The following is a 19,773-nucleotide window of genomic DNA, read 5'->3' as shown; positions in this document are numbered from 1 at the left end:
TATGCCTGTGCTGGAGCAGCCTGAGATAAGCTGCTGGTCAGCATGGCTTTGCAAGTGCAGTTGGGGCTCTAAGGTTGGAATCTAACAGGAAGCCGTCCTCACCATCCTTGCCCACCATCAAGTAAAAAGGGCCAAAATTAGCAACCACTTTAAAAGACCGCCCAACCTGTCTTTCTTTTTTGGCACGATCCACAATACCTCGAAGTGGAAAGAGAGAGAAAGGAGAAGGTAAGAGGAGAAAGATAGGAGTGAGGGAAACAAGTGAGTATGAGAGTAGGTGAGCAAAATTAAAGAGCCAGTATAAAAATCAAAAAGAGTACAGATAGCCCACTATCACAGTGCTCTCCTTGAAGAGGCAGGAAGAAGACTGAGCTGGAGTGACTCACATGTCAGGAGATAGGAAGCAGAGGGAAAGTTCTGTTCCTGCCTCCTTGGAAATGTCCTCCATTCAGGGGGAGAAGCAGGAGGTTTGTTCGTTGACCAAACTGGTTTGCGGTTCCGCAACTCTGTTGAAAGGGACCACTGACCCTTTAAACAGGTCCTGCAGAACGTCCCCAAACAGTTGTTTTTGTGGATATCACAGGGAACAGAAAGCAAACAGAACATTCTTGAGGCATTTTCCTTTATGTTCATGTCCTTCTATAGACACTGCCAAAGGTCTCTTGTACACACTTGTTTACATTTAACTGTCATGTTCCAAGGGTAACAATCCACTCAAATTACCACAATATTTGCATAAACACTGCTTGCCACCTAGTATAGTACTTCTCTACGCTTGAATGCAATTCAACAGTTTGCATGATGTTTTTGTGCATTTCAACTTACAGGAGCCAGTCAAACAAGAGGCATCACCTTACTTGTTCTTTTTCGTCTTGATCTCTTGACTCAGCACAGCAACAACTCTCAATTTCAAACTACAAACGAACAAAAAACCCCAAACAGGCATACCATTTATTTTTGTGAAGTTATGAAGAAGCGGATCTGTTGTCACCATACACGGCCACCAGGGATAGCCAGAGACTTTTGACCACACCAAGGTTCCCACATTGTACTTCAGCACATTAGTTCTGTCATCTTTTTCAGTGATAGCAGGAGAATCTTCTTCGGATGGAATCTTTAAAAAAAAACACACACAGAGATAAGACAGAGCTTAACGAACAGTACCAACCCAAATACTAGATTTTCTGTTGATTATTATTAGACTCAAGTAAAAAGTGCTATTTATAACATAACTGGAAAATACACTCCTCTCCTTAGTTCATTCCATTATCAAGCTGTTCACAGAGAGACCTCTGAAAGAGCACAGGCACCAAAACCAGACATCAAAGTACCTTTGGCATTTCTTTCCAATAATGTGGGTTTCCCAGAAAAACTAGGAGTAGAAACGGTTCTGGAAAGCCTTTTAGAAACTTGATCTACTGCATGACCTGATTTACCCTATTTATATTGGCTCATGTTTAGGAAAGAAGAGCCTCTTGTGGCGCAGGGTGGTAAGGCAGTCGACATGCTGTCTGAAGCTCTGACCATTAGGCTAGGAGTTCGATCCCAGCAGCCGGCTCAAGGTTGACTCAGCCTTCCAACCTTCCGAGGTCGGTAAAAACAGTGGTCCCCAACCACCAGTCTGGAGACCGGTACCGGTCTGAAGCTCCTCCTCGTGCTCCTCCCTGGCTGCTGCCTCAGGGGCTGCCCTGCCACTCTGCCGCCGGCTCACCTTTGGTGCTCTCCAGAGGACGCCATGGCTGGGGCTCCCTCTCGGCGTGGCACTACGCAGCTGTTGCTGGCAGTGCCCCCCAGCGGGCGGTGGGAAATCAGGGGCACTGGGGGGAAAACAAGTGGAGCATGGCTCAGGTGGCAGCAGTGACGTCCCTCGGCAACAGACTACCCTCTCCCCCCGGGCCTCAGTAAAATTGTCAAGTGTTGACCAGTCCCCGGTGATAAAAAGGTTGGGGACCACTGCGTAAAATGAGTACCCAGCTTGCTGGGGGGTAAAACGGTAATGACTGGGGAAGGCAGTGGCAAGGCCACCCCGTATTGAGTCTGCGATGAAAACGCGAGAGGGCGTCACCCCAAGGGTCAGACATGACTTAGTGCTTGCACAGGGGATACCTTTACCTTCATGTTTAGGAAATGTATTTTAAAAGGAGCTCATGTCAATTTATGTCCCAACAGAAACAAATACTTGCATCAAAAAATCAAGTGTGTTTTAAATGGCATAGAGGTAGTCAAACTGCGGCATTTGCTGGCAGGGATTCATGGGAATTGTAGTCCATGGACATCTGGAGGGCCACAGTTTGCCTACACCTGCTGGTCTACATTCAACCCCTTATGTGGAATTGTTTTATTACCAGAATTGAAGTTTAAAGATACTATTACAACTTTTAGAATGCCAGTAAAAACCGTTAACACACCAGCTCTAGCACATCGAATAGTGCATTGTATGGCTTGTCCAGTCATCTGCTGAAACTGTCATCAAGGGAAGTCACTGTGGCACATTTCTTTCACTTTCACTCTCAGCAGCATCACTTGCATTCCTCCTTTGTTCTATTTCAGGTCAGAGAAGGGATTACAACGTCCTACCCAGTTTGTGGGTAGAGAGACACACGCAGAATTGGAGCTATGCTTTCAATTCGATCTGCACAGCCCAATCGGATTAACGCATAACTTCTATATATAGATTTGTTCTTCGATATTAATTTTCTGACATAATGGCTCTTTAGAAATGGAACTGTTTTTTACCACTCACATCTCTGGCATGCTTCCTCTGGCATGGCTGTGTTTGAATTGTTTTGGGGAGAGGTGAAATACGTTACACAGAGATGAATATTCACCTGACCTCTCAAGAAAATAATGATTAGCCACCATCCCCCTCTCTGGAAGTTAACTGTGCATTAACTTCTTTTTAAAAACCAATCATTAGGGTGTGGCATGACTTTTTTTTGCAGAAGTAATGCTGATTTCCGCTTAGTAAGCTTTGTTTGCTTTACTGTAGAACTTTCCTTGCAAATTGACTTTTGGGCAGGCTCTGTCGGGCAGTCTGGGCTAACCAGGCTGCCTAGCAGAGACTATGGGGACAACTGGCTCTCAAACACTCATACTAAACTTGCACAATACTAAGCTGTCAATCACACAATGCATTCTTGCTTGAATATTGTTTTACTGCCTTAACCCCAATTCCTGCCTAAATAAATAATTTTTAAAGGAATAACAGGAAAGAACCACAAATGGATACTTACTGTGAAGGGTCCTTCTCCTCTGTAGGAGAAACACATCTTCTAGGTGATTTCCACCAATTTTTGCCATTCTTTTTTTTTTTAATTTGTCTTTATTATTATTGAACTACCCTTAAGCTGATCCTCTTCCTCCTTTTTGCCTTTGCCCCCTTTTCACTTATCCTTAACGCTAGGATATGGGGGACAGCCCTCCAATGACATCTTCCTCAGGGGTCGTGGACAGAGAATAGCCACTGGAGAGAGACAATTGGGCTGCTGCCAACTCACTTGTGAGATTGCTCAACCTGAATGGGGTGCAACTATCAGTAACTCACTCCGACAGGAACTTGGGCATGATCCCGGATACCTCCCTCTGAATGGAGGCACAAATCACAAGAGTAGACACCTGGTGTTCTACCACCTGTGCCAAGCGAAACTACTAGCATCCTAAGTAGCCCCAGAACCTCTAGCCACAGTGATCCATGCAATGGTTGCCTCTAGACTGGATTTCTGCAACTCGCTCCACAAAGGCCTACCCTTATCCCTGATCTGGAAACTACAGCTGATCTAGAACACATCATCCAGTGTCCTCACAAGAATAGCACGGAAGCCTGACATCTGACCCGTGCTTAAACAGCTGCACTGATTACCAGTCGAATTCCAGATCCACGCTTAAAATTGGTACTCACCTTTAAAGAGTTATGCAGGCTGGGCCCAGTGTACCTGAGGGACCACCTCTTTGTATATCCCCCCCCCCAAAGAGTGTGATGCTCTGCCATCTCAAGCTGACTGGTGATCCCTGGCCCCAAGGAAGCACATTTGTCCTCAACCAAGGCCAGATTTTTCTCTGTCCTGGGCCCCACCACATGGAACAAGCTTCCAGGTAGCCCTGTAGGGGTTACCACAAGAGCCTGAAAAATGGAGCTCTTCCACCAGGCATTTGTTCCAGGTTCAACTGAAGTAACAGCATCTACTTGGCCCCAGAACCCCTTCCCACACAGATGCGCCTACTAAGCAAATAAAAGGGCAACCCTGGACTGACCTACCCTGAAATTCAATTAACTGTTAATGATCCAATTAAGAAGAATAGTTATCACTAGATGTTACTATTCTTTCTGTTACAACTGTTGTCATTTTACTATACAGGGATGGTGCACAGGGATGCGCCTGCCGACTTAAATGAATCCATGTCTCTTCTGATGATCGGGGCATTGAGCTCCATCTCTGACAAGAGACCATCATCCGACTCATGTCCCTCCATTCTTTTTAAAGTGCAGGACGCTGACAAGTGATACTTAAAAGGGCCACCAAGGTCACTCTCTGAGAGAGCATGCCTTTACCAGCTTCTCGCATGCTCGTCTGCCACCCTGACAGAGAAGAATAGCAAAGATATATATAGAAAGAAAAAGGCCTGCATGCTGCCTGACTCACTGCTCTGCTCTCCCTACTGAGGCAGGAAATGAACAGCCTTGTGTGACTCCTACCTAGAGCTAACAGGAAGAATAACTTTTAAAGTCCTGCCTCCTTGACGGAACAGTGGAAATCACCAAGACCTCCTTGTGCCTCAGAATAATTTTTTATTTCTCCCCTTTTCCCAGCTGCACATCTGACTGTACATCTGTACAAATCATCACCCATCACACTGTGAGCCACATCTCTGAGGGGAAGATCCCCCTTCAGTGGTTCTTATCCCACCTGCTTCAAGGGGTTTTCAGGAAAGAGTTTGCTCCTCAGCTTTCCAGTGCACCTGCATTTATATTCAGGTGGGCCGCTGTTGTCAAAAAGATGTTTGAAAGGGAAGGACAGATTGGAGCTCCAGGATGACAGGAAATTTTAATGTCAACATGAAGCCTGGGTTTGTTGAGCACTGATTAGTATTCTTTCACAATTTATGTGTAAACTAGACATAAATCCCATTGTATTGAGAAATACAATGGGCGCTAGCAGCCACGCGGGGGGGGGGGGGCTCGATGGCATCCTGGCAGGGCCCCTCCCCACCATGTTGTCCCTATGCCCCCCCCCCCCGCCTGCCCACCTCACTGGCGAGCCCAGGGTTTCAGGGCCAGGCTGTGCACGTGTGGTGATTGGCCCCCTGGCCCCGGACTGAAAAGGGGAAGGCCTAATCGGGAGGCACGATTGGGCCCTCCGTTGTCAGTCCGGGGCCAGGGGCCAATCGTTGCCCCCCCCATCCCGGACAGCGCCCACCCCTGAAGCCCTTACTCTTTTATTTATACCACTCCCGTGGAGCGGTATAAAGATGAGATAAAGGTAAAGGTAACCCCTGTGCAAGCACCGGGTCATGTCTGATCCTTGGGGTGATGCCCTCTAGTGTTTTCATGGCAGACTCAATATGGGGTGGTTTGCCAGTGCCTTCCCCAGTCATTACCGTTTACCCCCCAGCAAGCTGGGTACTCATTTTAAGGACCTTGGAAGGATGGAAGGCTGAGTCAACCCTGAGCCTGCTGCTGGGATCGAACTCCCAGCCTCATAGGCAGAGCTTCAGACTGCATTTTTGCTGCCTTACCACTCTGCGCCACAAGAGGCTCGTTTAAAGATTAAGAGGTTAAAATTGAAGATGATGTAATGTGAAGAATAGTGGTTATTTATTTCATTTATATCCCACCTTTTTGTTTCTCCTCAATGTAGATCCACAGTAGTTTTGATAGAGAATATACAACAGTTTCAGATCATTAAAAAAAAAAAAAGGAAAGTTGCACTTCTCATGACATAATACTATATGGTGAAAACAAGAATCACATGCTGATATCACAGCAATGAGAACGAAAGTGGAGGTAGATACTATTGACTGCTGTCTCAGGAATTAAAATCTCTTAATTCTCTAGCTTCTGTTTAGTATCTGTTTATCTTTCTCTTTCTGTCTCTCTAATCTGAAGCTTAACTCTTCAAAGATGGAGGTCCTGTGGCTGGGCAGGAATGCAGCTATCAGTGGCTCACTCCACAGGAACCTGGGTGTAATCCTTGAGGGAGGCATCAATGAGACTCAGGTCATGAGAGTAGCATGGCTGGCATCCTGCCACCTTCATCAAGCCAAACTACTAGTGCCCTACTTGGCCCTGGGACAGTGATCCGCTAGTGCCCTACTTAGCCACAGTGATCCACACAATAGTCACCTCTAGACTGGACTTCTGTAACTCGCTCTACACAGGCCTGCCCTTAGTCTTGATCTGGAAACTACAGCTGGTCCATAATGCAGTGGCCAGGGACCTCACAGCAACATCATGGAGGTCCCACATTCAACCGATTCTTCATCAACTGCACTGGTTACCAATTGATTTCCAGATCAAACTAAAGATTCTTATAAACACCTTTAAGGACATACATGGTCTGGGCCCAGTGTATCTGAGGGACCACCTCTCTGCCTACACCCCTCAAAGAGCACTATCCTCCACCACCTTCAACTGGCTGGTGGCCCCTGGCCTCAAGAAAGCTATATTGACCTCAACCAGGGCCACAGTTTTCTCTATCCTGGTCTCCACCTGGTAGAATGAGCTCCCAGAGGAAATCAGGACCCTAACGGAACTAGAACAATTCCACATGGTCTGCAAAAGGGAGCTGTTCCGCCAGGCATTTGGTTGAGGTGGACCAAAACCAGCAACGTCTACAGAGCCCCCAAGCCTCCCTCCCATGAATTTCAAATGTCCCGAACTGACCAATTATGGGTTAAACAGTACGCTGCAGTTATGAAATACTGTTCTCACTATTTATTACTGTTCTGTTGTTATTTATGGTAACCGCCTTTCTCTGTATTGTTTTTGTTCTATGTTTTTATGTGAACTATGCCAGTCTGTCTGTCTATACATACACACACACACACTCTCCATATGAATGGCCAGACAAGAGTTAGTGTGTATTATTCAGTATGCAGTGGGGAGGGGATCTCAGCACATGTATTCAACCCTCTTGTGAAAGTGTGCTTTAAGTTTTTGGGTACCATGAAACACACTGATTTGTTTTCAGATTTTCTTGGTGACAGTTTACCACATCTGAATTTATTGCTCCTGAAGAAGCAAACAGACACATATTGGATTTGTTTTACAATTTTCATAGGTTCTTGCAAAAAGAAGATCCTCCATCATGGTCTTGGTTTCATATGCTAGCACGGTAGAATGGCACCTCCTTAAGGAAACAGCTATAACTGCATGGATCTGTGCACCAAACAGCAACTTGTTTAAGCAACAAAAAAAAGGTTGATTTTTGATGTTCGGTCCCATTTGTCATGAACTCAGTTTGTAATTAGCGAATCCCAGTTACTACACCAGTTTGGTGTAGTGGTTAGGAGTGTGGACTTCTAGTCTGGCATGCCGGGTTCGATTCTGCACTCCCCCACATGCAACCAGCTGGGTGACCTTGGGCTCGCCACAGCACTGAGAAAACTGTTCTGACCGAGCAGTGATATCAGGGCTCTCAGCCTCAACCACCCCAGAGTCTGTTGTGGGGAGAGGAATGGGAAGGCGACTGTAAGCCGCTTTGAGCCTCCTTCGGGTAGGAAAAGCGGCTTATAAGAACCAACTTTTTCTTCTTTTCTGTTTAATTTAGGGAAAAGTAAACAGATGTTTTGCCCTGCCCACAGCAGTACTAGAAGGCTGATTTAAGAAAACCCCTCTCTCCCAGAGATTATGCCTCTTTGCCAGCCGACAGGTGGAAACTAGGGAGCATTTTTTTTGCTCAACTGCCCTATATACACCATGACAGTGGTCCCCAACCTTTTTATCACCAGGGAGCGGTCAACGCTTGACAATTTTACTGAGGACTGGGGGAATAGTCTTTTGTTGAAGGACGTCGCCATCTCCTGAACCCCTGCTCTACTTGCTTTCCCGCTGGTGCCCCTGATTTCCTGCTGCCAAATGGGGGCGCTGCCAGCAGCAGCTGCACAGTGCCACACCGAGGGGGAGCCTCAGTCATGGCGGCTGCTGGAGAGCACCAAAGATGAGCTGGCGGCAGAGTGGCAGGGCAGCCCCCAAGGCAGCAGATGAGGACAAGGAGGCGCTGCGGCCCGGTACCAAGTGATCCACGAACCGGGACTGGTCTCCGGACTGGGTGTTGGGGACCACTGCACTATACGAGATAAATGAATGCAATCTATATTAAGGAGGTACTCAGGCTTGACATCAGGAAATCAGGATGAAGAAACTTTTAAGTGATGAGACACTCCAAATTACTTCCTGTGCAGCCAAATTCTGTACTGCCACCATCAAATTACATAGTACCTTTAGAAAGATAGTGTATTTTTTAGAATTGTATAAATTATTATTATTTATTTCCCGCCACTCCCTGGGTAGGCTCGTGGCGGGTAACAGTTGTCTAAAAAATCCCAATTAAAACCCCATTAAAAGACATTAAAATCATAACATAACATGGCGGTAGCCAATCACAATCTACTCCCACCTGCCAAGGCGATAGAGAATGGGGGAGATGATTTATACTTCAGACCCCCCCCCCGGGGGGGCAACGCTCTACCTCGCAGACCCTAGCCTCAACCATAAACCTGGCGGAAGAGCTCCATTTTACAGGCCCAGCGGAAAGCTGACAAAACCCTCAGGGCCCGTAGCTCACCTGGGAGCTCATTCCACCAGGTGGGGGCCAGGACTGAAAAAGCCCTGGCCCTGGTTGAGGCTAGGCACGCTTCTCTAGGGCTGGGAACGACCAATATTATTATTATTATTATTATTATTTATTTGATTTGTATGACCGCCGCTCTCGGAAACCGGCTCGCGGCGGTTCACAACATTTTGATACAAATACAATATATTAACCATTAAAATTCCCCATTAAAACCCCATTAAAACCCCATTAAAACAATGACTAAGTCACAATGATGGCGATTAAAACTATTCCCGTACAGGCCCACTGGATGAGCAGAAGGGAACGGAGGATAATTGGGCATAGGATGGAACACTCTGGGGAACCAGGTCAGTTTAGTACTGGCCTCCCCCCTCCGGGGAGAGGGGTCCGATCTTAGCCCCGGGCCATCACCCGGCCTTAGACAAACGCCTGGCGGAAGAGCTCTGTTTTGCAGGCTCTGCGGAACTCAGAGAGCTCCGACAGGGCCCGCAGCTCTTCAGGGAGCTCATTCCACCAGGTAGGGGCCAGGACCGAAAAGGCCCTGGCCCTTGTCGAGGCCAGGCGTGCCTCCCGGGGTCCTGGGATCATCAGCAGATTCTTACCCGCAGAGCGAAGTGCCCTGCGGGGGGCATAAGGAGATAGGCGGTCCCTCAAGTATGCAGGACCCAAGCCGCGTATAGTCTTAAAGGTTAGTACCAAAACCTTGAACCTGATCCGGAAACAAACTGGCAACCAGTGCAGCTGCTTCAGCAGAGGCTGAACATGGGACCTCCAAGATGATTTAGTGAGGACCCGTGCAGCTGCATTCTGTACCAGCTGTAACTTCCGGGTTAGAGACAAGGGTAGGCCCGCGTAGAGCGAGTTACAGAAGTCTAATCTAGAAGTAACCGTTGCATGGATCACAGTGGCCAGGTGTTCCGGGGGCAGGTAGGGCGCTAGTAGCCGAGCTTGGCGTAGATGGAGAAACGCCGTCCGGGCTACCTTAGTGACCTGGGCCTCCATGGAAAGTGAGGCATCCAGAATCACTCCCAAATTCCTGGCTTGGGGCACAGATGACAATTGTACCCCGTCCAGGCAGGGAAGACGCGCTTCCTGTTCCTGCTCCCTTCGGCCTAGCCAAAGGACCTCCGTCTTAGAGGGGTTGAGTCTCAGGCGGCTCTTCCTGATCCATCCAGCCACTGCTTCCAAACAACTGGCGAATTTTTCTGGGGGGAGATCTGGCCGGCCATCCATCAAGAGATAGAGCTGGGTATCATCAGCGTACTGGTGACACCCAAGCCCATAACTCCGTACCAGCTGAGCCAGGGGACGCATATAGATGTTAAATAACGTGGGGGAGAGCACCGCTCCCTGTGGCACCCCACATGGGAGTGCAAAGGAGTCGGATAACTCCTCCCCCACAGCGACCCTCTGTGATCTGTTCTCTAGAAAGGAGGATAGCCATTTAAGAGCCACCCTTCCAATCCCAGTATCAGCGAGGCGGTGAACCAAGAGCTCGTGGTCAACCACATCAAATGCGGCTGACAGGTCTAATAGCACGAGAATGGCCGACCCGCCCCGGTCCAGCTGGCGCCGGAGATCATCTGTCAGGGCGACCAGCACAGTCTCCACCCCATGGCCAGGACGGAAGCCAGACTGGTATGGATCAAGGGCCGAAGTTTCCTCCAAAAATGCTAGGAGCTGGTCCGCGGCGGCCCTCTCAACCACCTTGCCCAGGAATGCAAGATGCGATACCGGGCGGTAGCTGGCGGGGTCCCGCGGATTCAGCGATGGTTTTTTCAGAAGAGGGCGAACCACTGCCTCCTTGAGCCGCTGAGGGAATTCTCCCGATGTAAGGGAGAGGTTTATAATCTCCCTCAGGGGAACACCTATCCGTGGGTCGCTGATCTTAAGCAACCACGACGGACAGGGATCAAGGGGGCAAGTGGTCGCCCTCACCGACCCTAGCAATTTGTCCACTTCGGATAAAGAGAGCCGCCTGAAGCCATCAAACCTGATCCCCCGTAACGGCCACGGAGCTTCTAGTTCACGAACTGTATCAACTGTGGCAGTAAGGTCACGACGGAGCGACAAGATCTTATCCGCAAAATAGCTCGCAAAAGCCTCGCAGCCTAGTTCCAATTGACTACTATTTTGATGCCCTCCTTCGAGGGCAGTAAGGGTCCGAACTATCCTAAATAATTGGGCTGGGCGAGAGCTAGCGGACGCGATTTCCGCAGCAAAGTAGTCACACTTTGCCGCTTTCACCGCCATCTCATACGCCCTCATAAGCGTGCGATGAGATGTTCTTGTAGCTTCGTCGCGGGTCTTCCGCCACACTCGCTCTAGCCGTCTCACCTCCCTCTTCCTCTCCCGAAGCTCCGCGGTAAACCACGGGGCCTGCTTGAGGCGAGGGCGGAGAGGGCGCTCAGGAGCTATCTCGTCAATGGCGGCCAACAGGCGGGACTGCCAGTCCTCCACCAAGGCCTCCAACGAGACACCGGAGGGCATCGGGTCCCGCAGAGCATTCAGGAATCCTTCGGATTCCATAAGTCTCCGTGGGCGGACTAAAATGCGTCCGTCACCCAAACAGGGGAGGGGTGGCATCCGTAGGCGAGCCTTCAGGGTATGGTGGTCAGACCACGGAACGATGTTGTTAGCCACCAGATCGATCTCAACACCAGCACCAAAGATCAGATCCAGGGTGTGGCCAGCCTGATGAGTGGGACCAGCAACAAATTGCGAGAACCCCAGTGTCGCCATGGCCGACACCAGGTCCAGGCCAAGTCCTGGAGCCGACGAATCCGCATGGACATTAAAGTCCCCCAAAATTAATAATTTGGGGAACTGCAATGTCCAGGCGGCCGCCGCCTCCAGCAGGCCCAGCAGGGCATCGGGCGGGGCAGTGGGTGAACGGTACACCGCCCAGATGGCCACGTTCTCGACCGATTCCCACGTCAGGCCGACACATTCAACTCCTGGGATCGATGGTGCTGGGAGAGCCCTGAAGGCATAGCTGTCCCGGACTAGGATCGCCACCCCACCCCCCCTACCATGGAGCCGGGGCTGATGGAGGACCGAGAAGCCGGGTGGCGCAAGATCTTTAAGGGCGACTGTTTCACCTTCGCGCACCCAGCTCTCGGTGATGCACGCCAGGTCTACCCCATGCCCTGCGAAATAGTCCCGCAGGGTTGAGGATTTGTTCTTGATCGACCTGGCGTTGCATAGCATCAGCACCGGCTCCGCCCTAGCCCTCTCTCCTACAGATTTGGGGATGGGACGGAGGTTTGAAGGACAGCGAGCACATCGACCAGGCCACCTACCGTGTTTCCACGGTCGGGGCCTTTCTGGACCTGCGTGTGCCGCTCTCCCCCTATTATTGAACCTCCTCCCACCGCCATACCTCCCTTGGCCCAGAAGTGCTGGAATAATTCTCCCAGGTTGGGTTATAACCCCCTCTCCCCTTCCATGCCCACTCTGTCGTTCCTGTCTGGCAGACCATGCCATGTCTAGCCACGTCCAGTAGTGCCCTGTATATTGGCCCCAACCTTATCTAATTACTGCAATACTTTGGGTAGAGCGGCTGTAGCTCCTCCCTCTCACTGGCCCTAACCAATCTAACTAATCTAATTTAACCTAGCTGCTACCAGTTCCCTCCCTAACCCACCCTAACCTCACCCTCCCTACACAGCCCCCTACAAAAATCCCCCCTAGCCCACCCAACCCAACCTGACACCTAACAGCTGGTCTAACCTCACAGAGGAGAGGATCTGCCAGATCCCGCCTTTCGGGGCTCTCTAGCTTCCCCTCTCCCCCACAACTCCACTTAAGGCCACTCCAGCCGCCCTAATAATTTTCTCCCAGCATCTCCCACAGCTCCAACAACAGCTATCAGATTTTTTGGCTGTACTAGTTCTTCTTTATCCCAGAAGAATCTTTGTCGCCACAAGAGGGCGCCAAGGAACAAGTTCTTCCTCAGTTCCTCTCGGTCTATGACGCAGCAAGCTGAACTCTAGCAATCTACCAGTTCAGGCAGAAGAGACTCAGTTCCAGCCAGCCGAAGGATCTTAAAGGGGGAGGATGGTAAATTCAAGGTCCCCCTTTGTCTCAGCTGTCGCGGCTCACTCCTTTTCCCCTCCAAATCGCCGCCAAAAATTCCTTCCGTCCCAGGATCAAGTTGAGCAGTCCGATGTTCTTTGTCTTTTCTCCCTGCTGACCCAGTGCTCTGAACGCTGTGCCTCTGCCCGGCGCTGCCGGGTTGGAGTAACTCCCACTTCAGGCACTGGGCAAAGTTATTTCCGAAGCTCTCATGAGCCCCTTGCAGGGAGACCGTCTCTCTCAGAGCTCCATAGACTCTCTTCAAGATCGAAGGAGGTGAGTTTACATTCCTCATTCTGTCCGGGCGTCATAAAACTTTCCCCGGGAGGGAACCGGCAAGAAGAAATAGGGGGGAGGAGGGTACTGTAATACCTTGGTGGTGTAATTTGCCTCCAGGAACCGGCCCAATAACTCTTCCAGACGGGTTGATAGCACTCTCCCACGGTCCACGCCAGAGTCTCCCAGCAATGATGTTAGTCAGCCGGGGAATAAAGACGCAAGCCCGTGGTCTCTGTGTCCTGGAAGGCCTGGAAGGCCTGGAATACAGTCAGCTGATCTCCCCTTCTCCTTGCCTATTTCTCGCAGTCCGAGTTAGTAATGTCCACTGGGTGCCTAGATAGTAATAGGCTCCCTAAGTTGCAGAATAAAAACGAAGGGGGAGGGAATAATTCCCTCTCCCTAGCTAAAAAAAGCCAGGGACGGGCAGAGCAAAAGCTCCGGTGTCCGTCCTCGTCGCCATCTTCTCCCGCAGAGCGTAATGTCCTGCGGGGGACATAGGGCGATAGGTGGTCCCTCAAGTATGTGGGTCCCAACTCACGTAAAGCCTTAAAAGGTTAATACCAAAACCTTAAACCGGATCCGGGCAGCAATTGGCAAGCAATGCAGCTGCCTCAGCACAGGCTGGATGTGGGCCCTCCAAGATGTTGTTGGGCCCTCCAAATTGTTGCTCATGTAGGATTTTTTAAATCAATGATACATTTAATATTTTATGGTCGCTTGGAGCTGACTCTCTACCCTCTCTTAACTGGGGTGAGGTGAGAGGCGCTTTACTTCCAATTTGTGGTGCTTCCCCTATAGCTGAAGAATGAGTTTCAATTTTGCTTTGCAATTATTTTCAGTTTTGGGCATATAACCTTTTCAATTCTGTAGCAAGGAGATCAGTGAAGGGTTTCACTTACAGAACATCACTTTATTATTCAGGGTTTCTGAGAAGGCACTCTCAGGGGAACAGATTAACAGGATGAACGTACATGGAGGAAATGCCCCCATTAGTTAGTGGAGATACAACTTTCAATGACCTGTTGGGTCCAATATGAAGCCTACAGCAATGACTACAGTAACAAATCCCAGGTCTAGGCTCTTCCATTAGAGTCCACAGAGGGAAATGAGACTAGAACAAGAGGCTGATTGATATCAGCATACATGAAGTGTGAGATGAGCAAGATCATAGTTTTTTTCCCCTGTCACCTCAACCTGAAGGCAGAACCACGGTCTTCCTTCTCAGACCTGAGGAAGCAAACCCTGTCCAGTGAGCCATGTACTTTGTCCATCAGCCATGTGCTTTGTCTGCCTCTTCCAGGACCGGACTGTTTGATGTCATTAAAGGCAAGGAACTTCTACCAAAAGCAATGAGTCGCTACTTCTGAGTGGCAAAGAGTTTAAATTCCTAATGCAAAAGGGGTCCTTCTCCTCAGGGGTCAGGAGGACAGCAGTCTTCTTCCTGCCTCCCTCAAAGAGAGCTGGGAAACACCCATCAAGCTGTCCTCTTGACCCAGAGGGAGAATGACCACTGCACCAAAATAGATTCAGGTGGGTAGCCATGTTATTCTGAAACAACAGAACAAAGTCTGAGTCCAGTGGCACTTTTAAGATCAACAAGGTTTAATTCTGTGTATAAGCTTTTGTGTGCATGCACACTTTTTCAGATGCTTCAGTTGGTATCTGATACTGGCATGAAAACTTATACTCAGAATTAAATGTCACTGGTCTTAAAGGTGCCACTGGGCCCAAACTTTGTTTTACTAAATCACAAATTAAGGCAGCCCTAGCACAGCGGAACAAACAAGCACTGCTGATATCTCAGTCTACCAGAACATCCTTAAACGAAGTTCCTCCAGAATTATTCTTAGTACTACAAGTCGTTTAAGTACACTTCAAAAAGGCACCAGTGGTAAAAATATAGTGGGTGGTCTTCCACAATAATTTTAGCTCATTTGCCAGTCTACCATGAATACTCCACAGCTTTTATTCAACCAGATGCAGAAGAAAGCCAAGTTTGAAATACCCCAAGAAAAAAATAACATGGCAAGATTATAAGCAAAAGCTGCATTTATAACTGCCTCTTTCAGTCTGGCCAGTTCTCCATTTTCCAATCTTTAGTTGCTTGTCTTTCACACAGTAACCACCTTTAAAAACCTTCAAGTAAAAACAAAACAAAACAAAAGACCTGTTTATGTTATTTCTAAGCAAAACAACACATATAAGGAAAGACAACAATCTACAATGTACTAGTAGCACTGTCTAAAAACCATATTCTTCTGGCCTTATCACATCAACGTTCTGCTAAACTAGAATTGCAGAATGCTTCTCTTCAACCAAGCGCTCAAAGATCCAGGACTGCAAAGGAGATTATTCCCTATGAGTCACACCCTTCCAGACATATCATTAATTTCCACTTCTTTCTTAACCGGCAGCTGAAGAAACTTTAACTTCTAGTTTGAAGCTTTGTTCTCTCTTGCCCCTGAGGGACGGACCAGAACCAATGGGATGAAATTAATTCAAAAGAAATTCCATCTAAACATCCGGAAGAAGTTCCTGACAGTTAGAGCGGTTTCTCAGTGGAACAGGCTTCCTCGGGAGGTGGTGGGTTCTCCATCTTTAGAAATGTTTAAACAGAGGCTGGATAGCCATCTGACGGAGAGGCTGATTCTGTGAAGGCTCAAGGGGGTGGCAGGTGACAGTGGATGAGTGAGAGGGTTGTGAGTGTCCTGCATAGTGCAGGGGGTTGGACTAGATGACCCATGAGGTCCCTTCCAACTCTATAATTCTATGATTCTAAAGCAAGAATAACTGGTTGCTTGAGAACTAGTATCTTAGTGGCCAGGTGCCATTCCCTCAGGAAGCCAGTTCTCTCTCCCCGCTGCACCATACAGGAGACAAAGTTTTTAGACAGCTGGGAGGTGCCATGAGAAGTTGCTGTCCGGAGGGCTGCTTTGAGGAGATGGGAGGTTTCTGTTGCACAACAAGCTCCTGCTTGCTTCTCATAGCACCTCCCAGCTGTTGGAACATATTTAACCCACTAATTCTGCCTGTGTTAACTAATAACCCATACAATTTATCAGGTTCCTGCTGAGGAAGATTTGTACTCAAGAGAATGACAAAGCCCAGTGGTTACTACTTCGTCTTTGCAAAAGACTTTCTAAAAGGCTACCCAAACGGCCGTTGTGCTAAAGGCATCCTGGAAGGGAGCAATGTTCTACTCTAAAGGTATGCCATACGGCAGGGTTAGTCAACCTGTGGTCCTCCAGATGTTCATGGACTACAATTCCCATGAGCCCCTGCCAGCGTTTGCAAATGCTGGCAGGGGCGCATGGGAATTGTAGTCCATGGACATCTGGAGGACCACAGGTTGACTACCCCTGCCGTACTGGATAGGCAAACAACAATAAAATCTAATTTTTCTCCTTTGTTTAAACTATTCAAATCAGTCCATCTCAGATCAGACTATTTAGTAACCAACTCTGTACAAAAACTTTGAATGGCGTTTGCTCATTTACGCTTTCAAGTTATGCCATCAGCCCTACTCTCAGGCCATTTTTCCGGTGTATCTTTTGCCCTTCGCCTATGTATTTGTGGAGAACCTGCTGTTGAAGACCTATATCATTATGTTTTGGATTGTCTACTATACTTGGAGCCAAGAACCAAATATATTGAGAGATTTTTCACTGGCCAGAACTTCCCTGCAAATTGGGACAAAATGGTATTTTTATTATCAGATACCACCCCCCTAATTAGTTATGTTTCACTATTTGCATTAGCAGCAAGGAAAATTTGAGCCAAATTCATGCCACCAGAGAGCTAGACAGGCAGGCTCTGTCCGTGATGAGGAAGGGTGCCTGCCGATTGGGCCCTCTGATTATCAGTACGTCTGCAAGGGACCAATTGGTCCCTTGCGGCAATTGGTCCCTTGCCGCTGGACTGACTAATTGGGAGGTGCAAAGCACCTCCCTCCGCCCCCCTTCCAGCTTGCCCGCAGCCGCCTGGCCACCACCATTACCTGGCTCACCTGGGAGAGGGCAAGTCACCGCCTGGCCACGCCACCAGGACGGGCCGGGCGGTGGCCCGCACACCCAGGAGCGGACCGCGACGCCACCCAGCAATGGAAAACACGGTGGTACCCGCCCCGCTCGCTCACAGACCCGCTCGGCCACCGCCCCACATCGATCAGCGGCTCGCCCACAGGAGGAGGCTCGGGGACCCCTTTGGGGGGGCCACAGTCCGCGACGCTGGCCCTGCCCGCCGCAAAACAACCGGCCCACCGAAAGCGCCCTCACCTCCAGCTCCACCGCCTCCATTGACTGACTCGCCACCACAGGCCCAGGTAGGCCGCACCGCAGGGGGGGGGCCCAGGCCGAGCTGGATCTGGCTCACATGCAGCCCCACGCCCGCCCTCGGGTCCGGCCCCTGGTCCAGCACACCTGGAGAGCCGGCCCCCAAGACTCCCGAGCCCCGCTAGAGCCCGCTGTATTTAGAGTACAGCGGGCTTATTTCCTAGTATCCTCCATAATAGTCTTTCGGCTATTCTAGTTGCTTTGCTAGCCCGCAAAGTTTAGGCACCCATACCACTCAGCTTTTTAATTCCCCTTCTTCATGAATTACCATGTGGAAGCTATGTATGTATATAAGAAAGGTAAAGTTGCAGTGTCCACAGGTTCAGGAAACATCAGGTCTGCTTTTGCAAAAAAGGCGGGAAAAGGCCAGTAAAAGGCCTTATTTTTTTGCAAAAAAAGGATACAAAGTGTTTTGCATACTGATAATTAGAGGCTCCACCCATCAAAGCAAGTGGCTTCCAAAGTTCCTGGTGAGGTTGCTGCTGCAAGCAAAAGCAATGCTTCCTTCCACAAGAGCTGTTTGCTCTGCCTTCTGGCCTTGCTTGCTTCCGCCTCTCCCCCCTTCCTCACTCCAGCTAGGAGTCTCCTTATATACCTGTGATTGCAGGAGCTAGTGAGTGGCCCTTTGAGTACTCTCTTAGCAGGGAAGCTTATGGCATTCCCATTCTCACATCTTCCTCCAGCCGAGTTCCCCTTCCCCTTCTTATGATTGAGATTTGGCTGGCAAGCAGTGATGTGTATATGCACCTTGCATATAATTTAAAGCCAACATGATGGCATATCCTCTGTTCTAGGCTGAAAGCTGCCCTCATTCGCTATTTTGGTTTACTTGCCCATTTTTGTAGTATCCCCCATTTTTAATGTATTAAAATTAAAACGTATTGGCAGGTATATATTTAAACTTCAAGGGACTGTGTTCATCTGTTCCAGTACATATTTCTGTTAAGGCCTTGGAGGAGGAGCGTGTCTCATGGATTGAGTGCCACTCAGCGCTTAACAACCACTCAGTGCCGCCTCCTCCAACCAGCTTGCCTGTCTGTCCAGCTGCCAGCCAACTGCCTTCTGTCTCCCATCCCTGACCACCCACTCCGCCTTCCTCTTCCCTCTGAGGCTTGGAGCCTGCAGAGGGAATTGAAAATCCCCAGCTAATAGCAGCTAGAGTGGAGAGGATTTAATGGGAAAGAGAGGAGTTAGGCCCCTAAAATTATACTACTCATATTTTTATTTATTCAAGGATAACACTGAAACTCTGCAACTGCTGCTCTGCCCTTTAAGATGTCTGCAAAAGGAAGTTCTCTTTCAAAGAAACGAAAAATTGCAGATGAGCACCCTGTCTTTAATGCCAAATGGACTACTAAGTACTTCTTTGTTTTAAACAAGTATGAAGCAGTTAGCCTGATATATCTTTAAAGTGTCTCAGTAGTAAACGAAGACATTAAAGGCATTTTGAATCCCGTAACAAGAGCTACTCAATATATCAATGAGAGGTTCAAGTGATAAACCCTCTTTTTAAAAAAAATTTGCAGCCAAATAGTTTTAGAAAGCATGTTGAAGAGAACCTGTCTCCTGTGAGGACCAGCTATCATGTTGCTAAATGTATTGCTGAGAGTGGTAGGCCATTCTCTGATGGTGAATTTGTTAAAAAGTGAATGGTTAAAGTAATGGAGGAAATATGCCCTGAGAAGGTATCTTGTGTTAGTTGTGCCAGCTTATCTGCATCTAAAATCACCAGGCGTATTGAAGAACTAGGAGTGCTGCATATGTCACTGGTTGTCAAAGCAAAAAGTTTTGATTTTTTTCTTTGACATTAGATGAGAGCAATGGCATTATAGACACTGCTTAACTACTAATTTTTTTTATCAGGGGGATAGATTCCAACTTCGGAATTACAGAAGAATTGTGTGCACTGCAGAGTTCGAAAGGAACCACAACTGCAGAAAACATATTCTTGAAGGTGTGTAAATCAGTAGAAAATCTTGGTCTGAGTTGGGATAAACTGAAAAACATCAGAACTGATGGTGTAAGATATATGGTGGGAAGTAAAATTGGTGTCGTTGCAAAAATCTATGAAGAGATATTGAAATTAAACGGTATACTTATGCAATTTCACTGCATCATCCATCAGCAAGCCTTGTGTAGTAAGATTCTTCAGTGGGAAAGTGTGATGTGTATTGCTGTATCCAGCATTAATTAAAGCAGGCATCATGGCCTTGCTCATGGTCAGTTTCAAAATTTTCTCTCAGAGATAGGTGCAGTATATGGGGATGTATTGTACCATGCAGAAGTCAGGTGGC

The 19,773-nt window shown here is 48.5% G+C and overlaps 1 protein-coding gene across 6 annotated transcripts in view; it reads right to left on the bottom strand.

Annotated features, from left to right (window-relative positions):
* NSD2 (nuclear receptor binding SET domain protein 2) overlaps positions 1 to 19,773 on the bottom strand; it is a 99,438-nt gene that overhangs the window by 64,385 nt on the left and 15,280 nt on the right. For all 6 annotated transcript variants that reach the window (XM_077345920.1, XM_077345924.1, XM_077345922.1 and 3 more), the window contains one exon: positions 949 to 1,114. In XM_077345920.1, the coding sequence (XP_077202035.1) occupies positions 949 to 1,114 (166 nt within the window). The remainder of the gene's footprint in view (positions 1 to 948; positions 1,115 to 19,773) is intronic.

The sequence above is a fragment of the Paroedura picta genome, chromosome 7, assembly GCF_049243985.1.
Source record: "Paroedura picta isolate Pp20150507F chromosome 7, Ppicta_v3.0, whole genome shotgun sequence".
Lineage (NCBI taxonomy): Eukaryota > Metazoa > Chordata > Lepidosauria > Squamata > Gekkonidae > Paroedura > Paroedura picta.
This window is presented reverse-complemented; position numbering and strand designations above follow the sequence as displayed.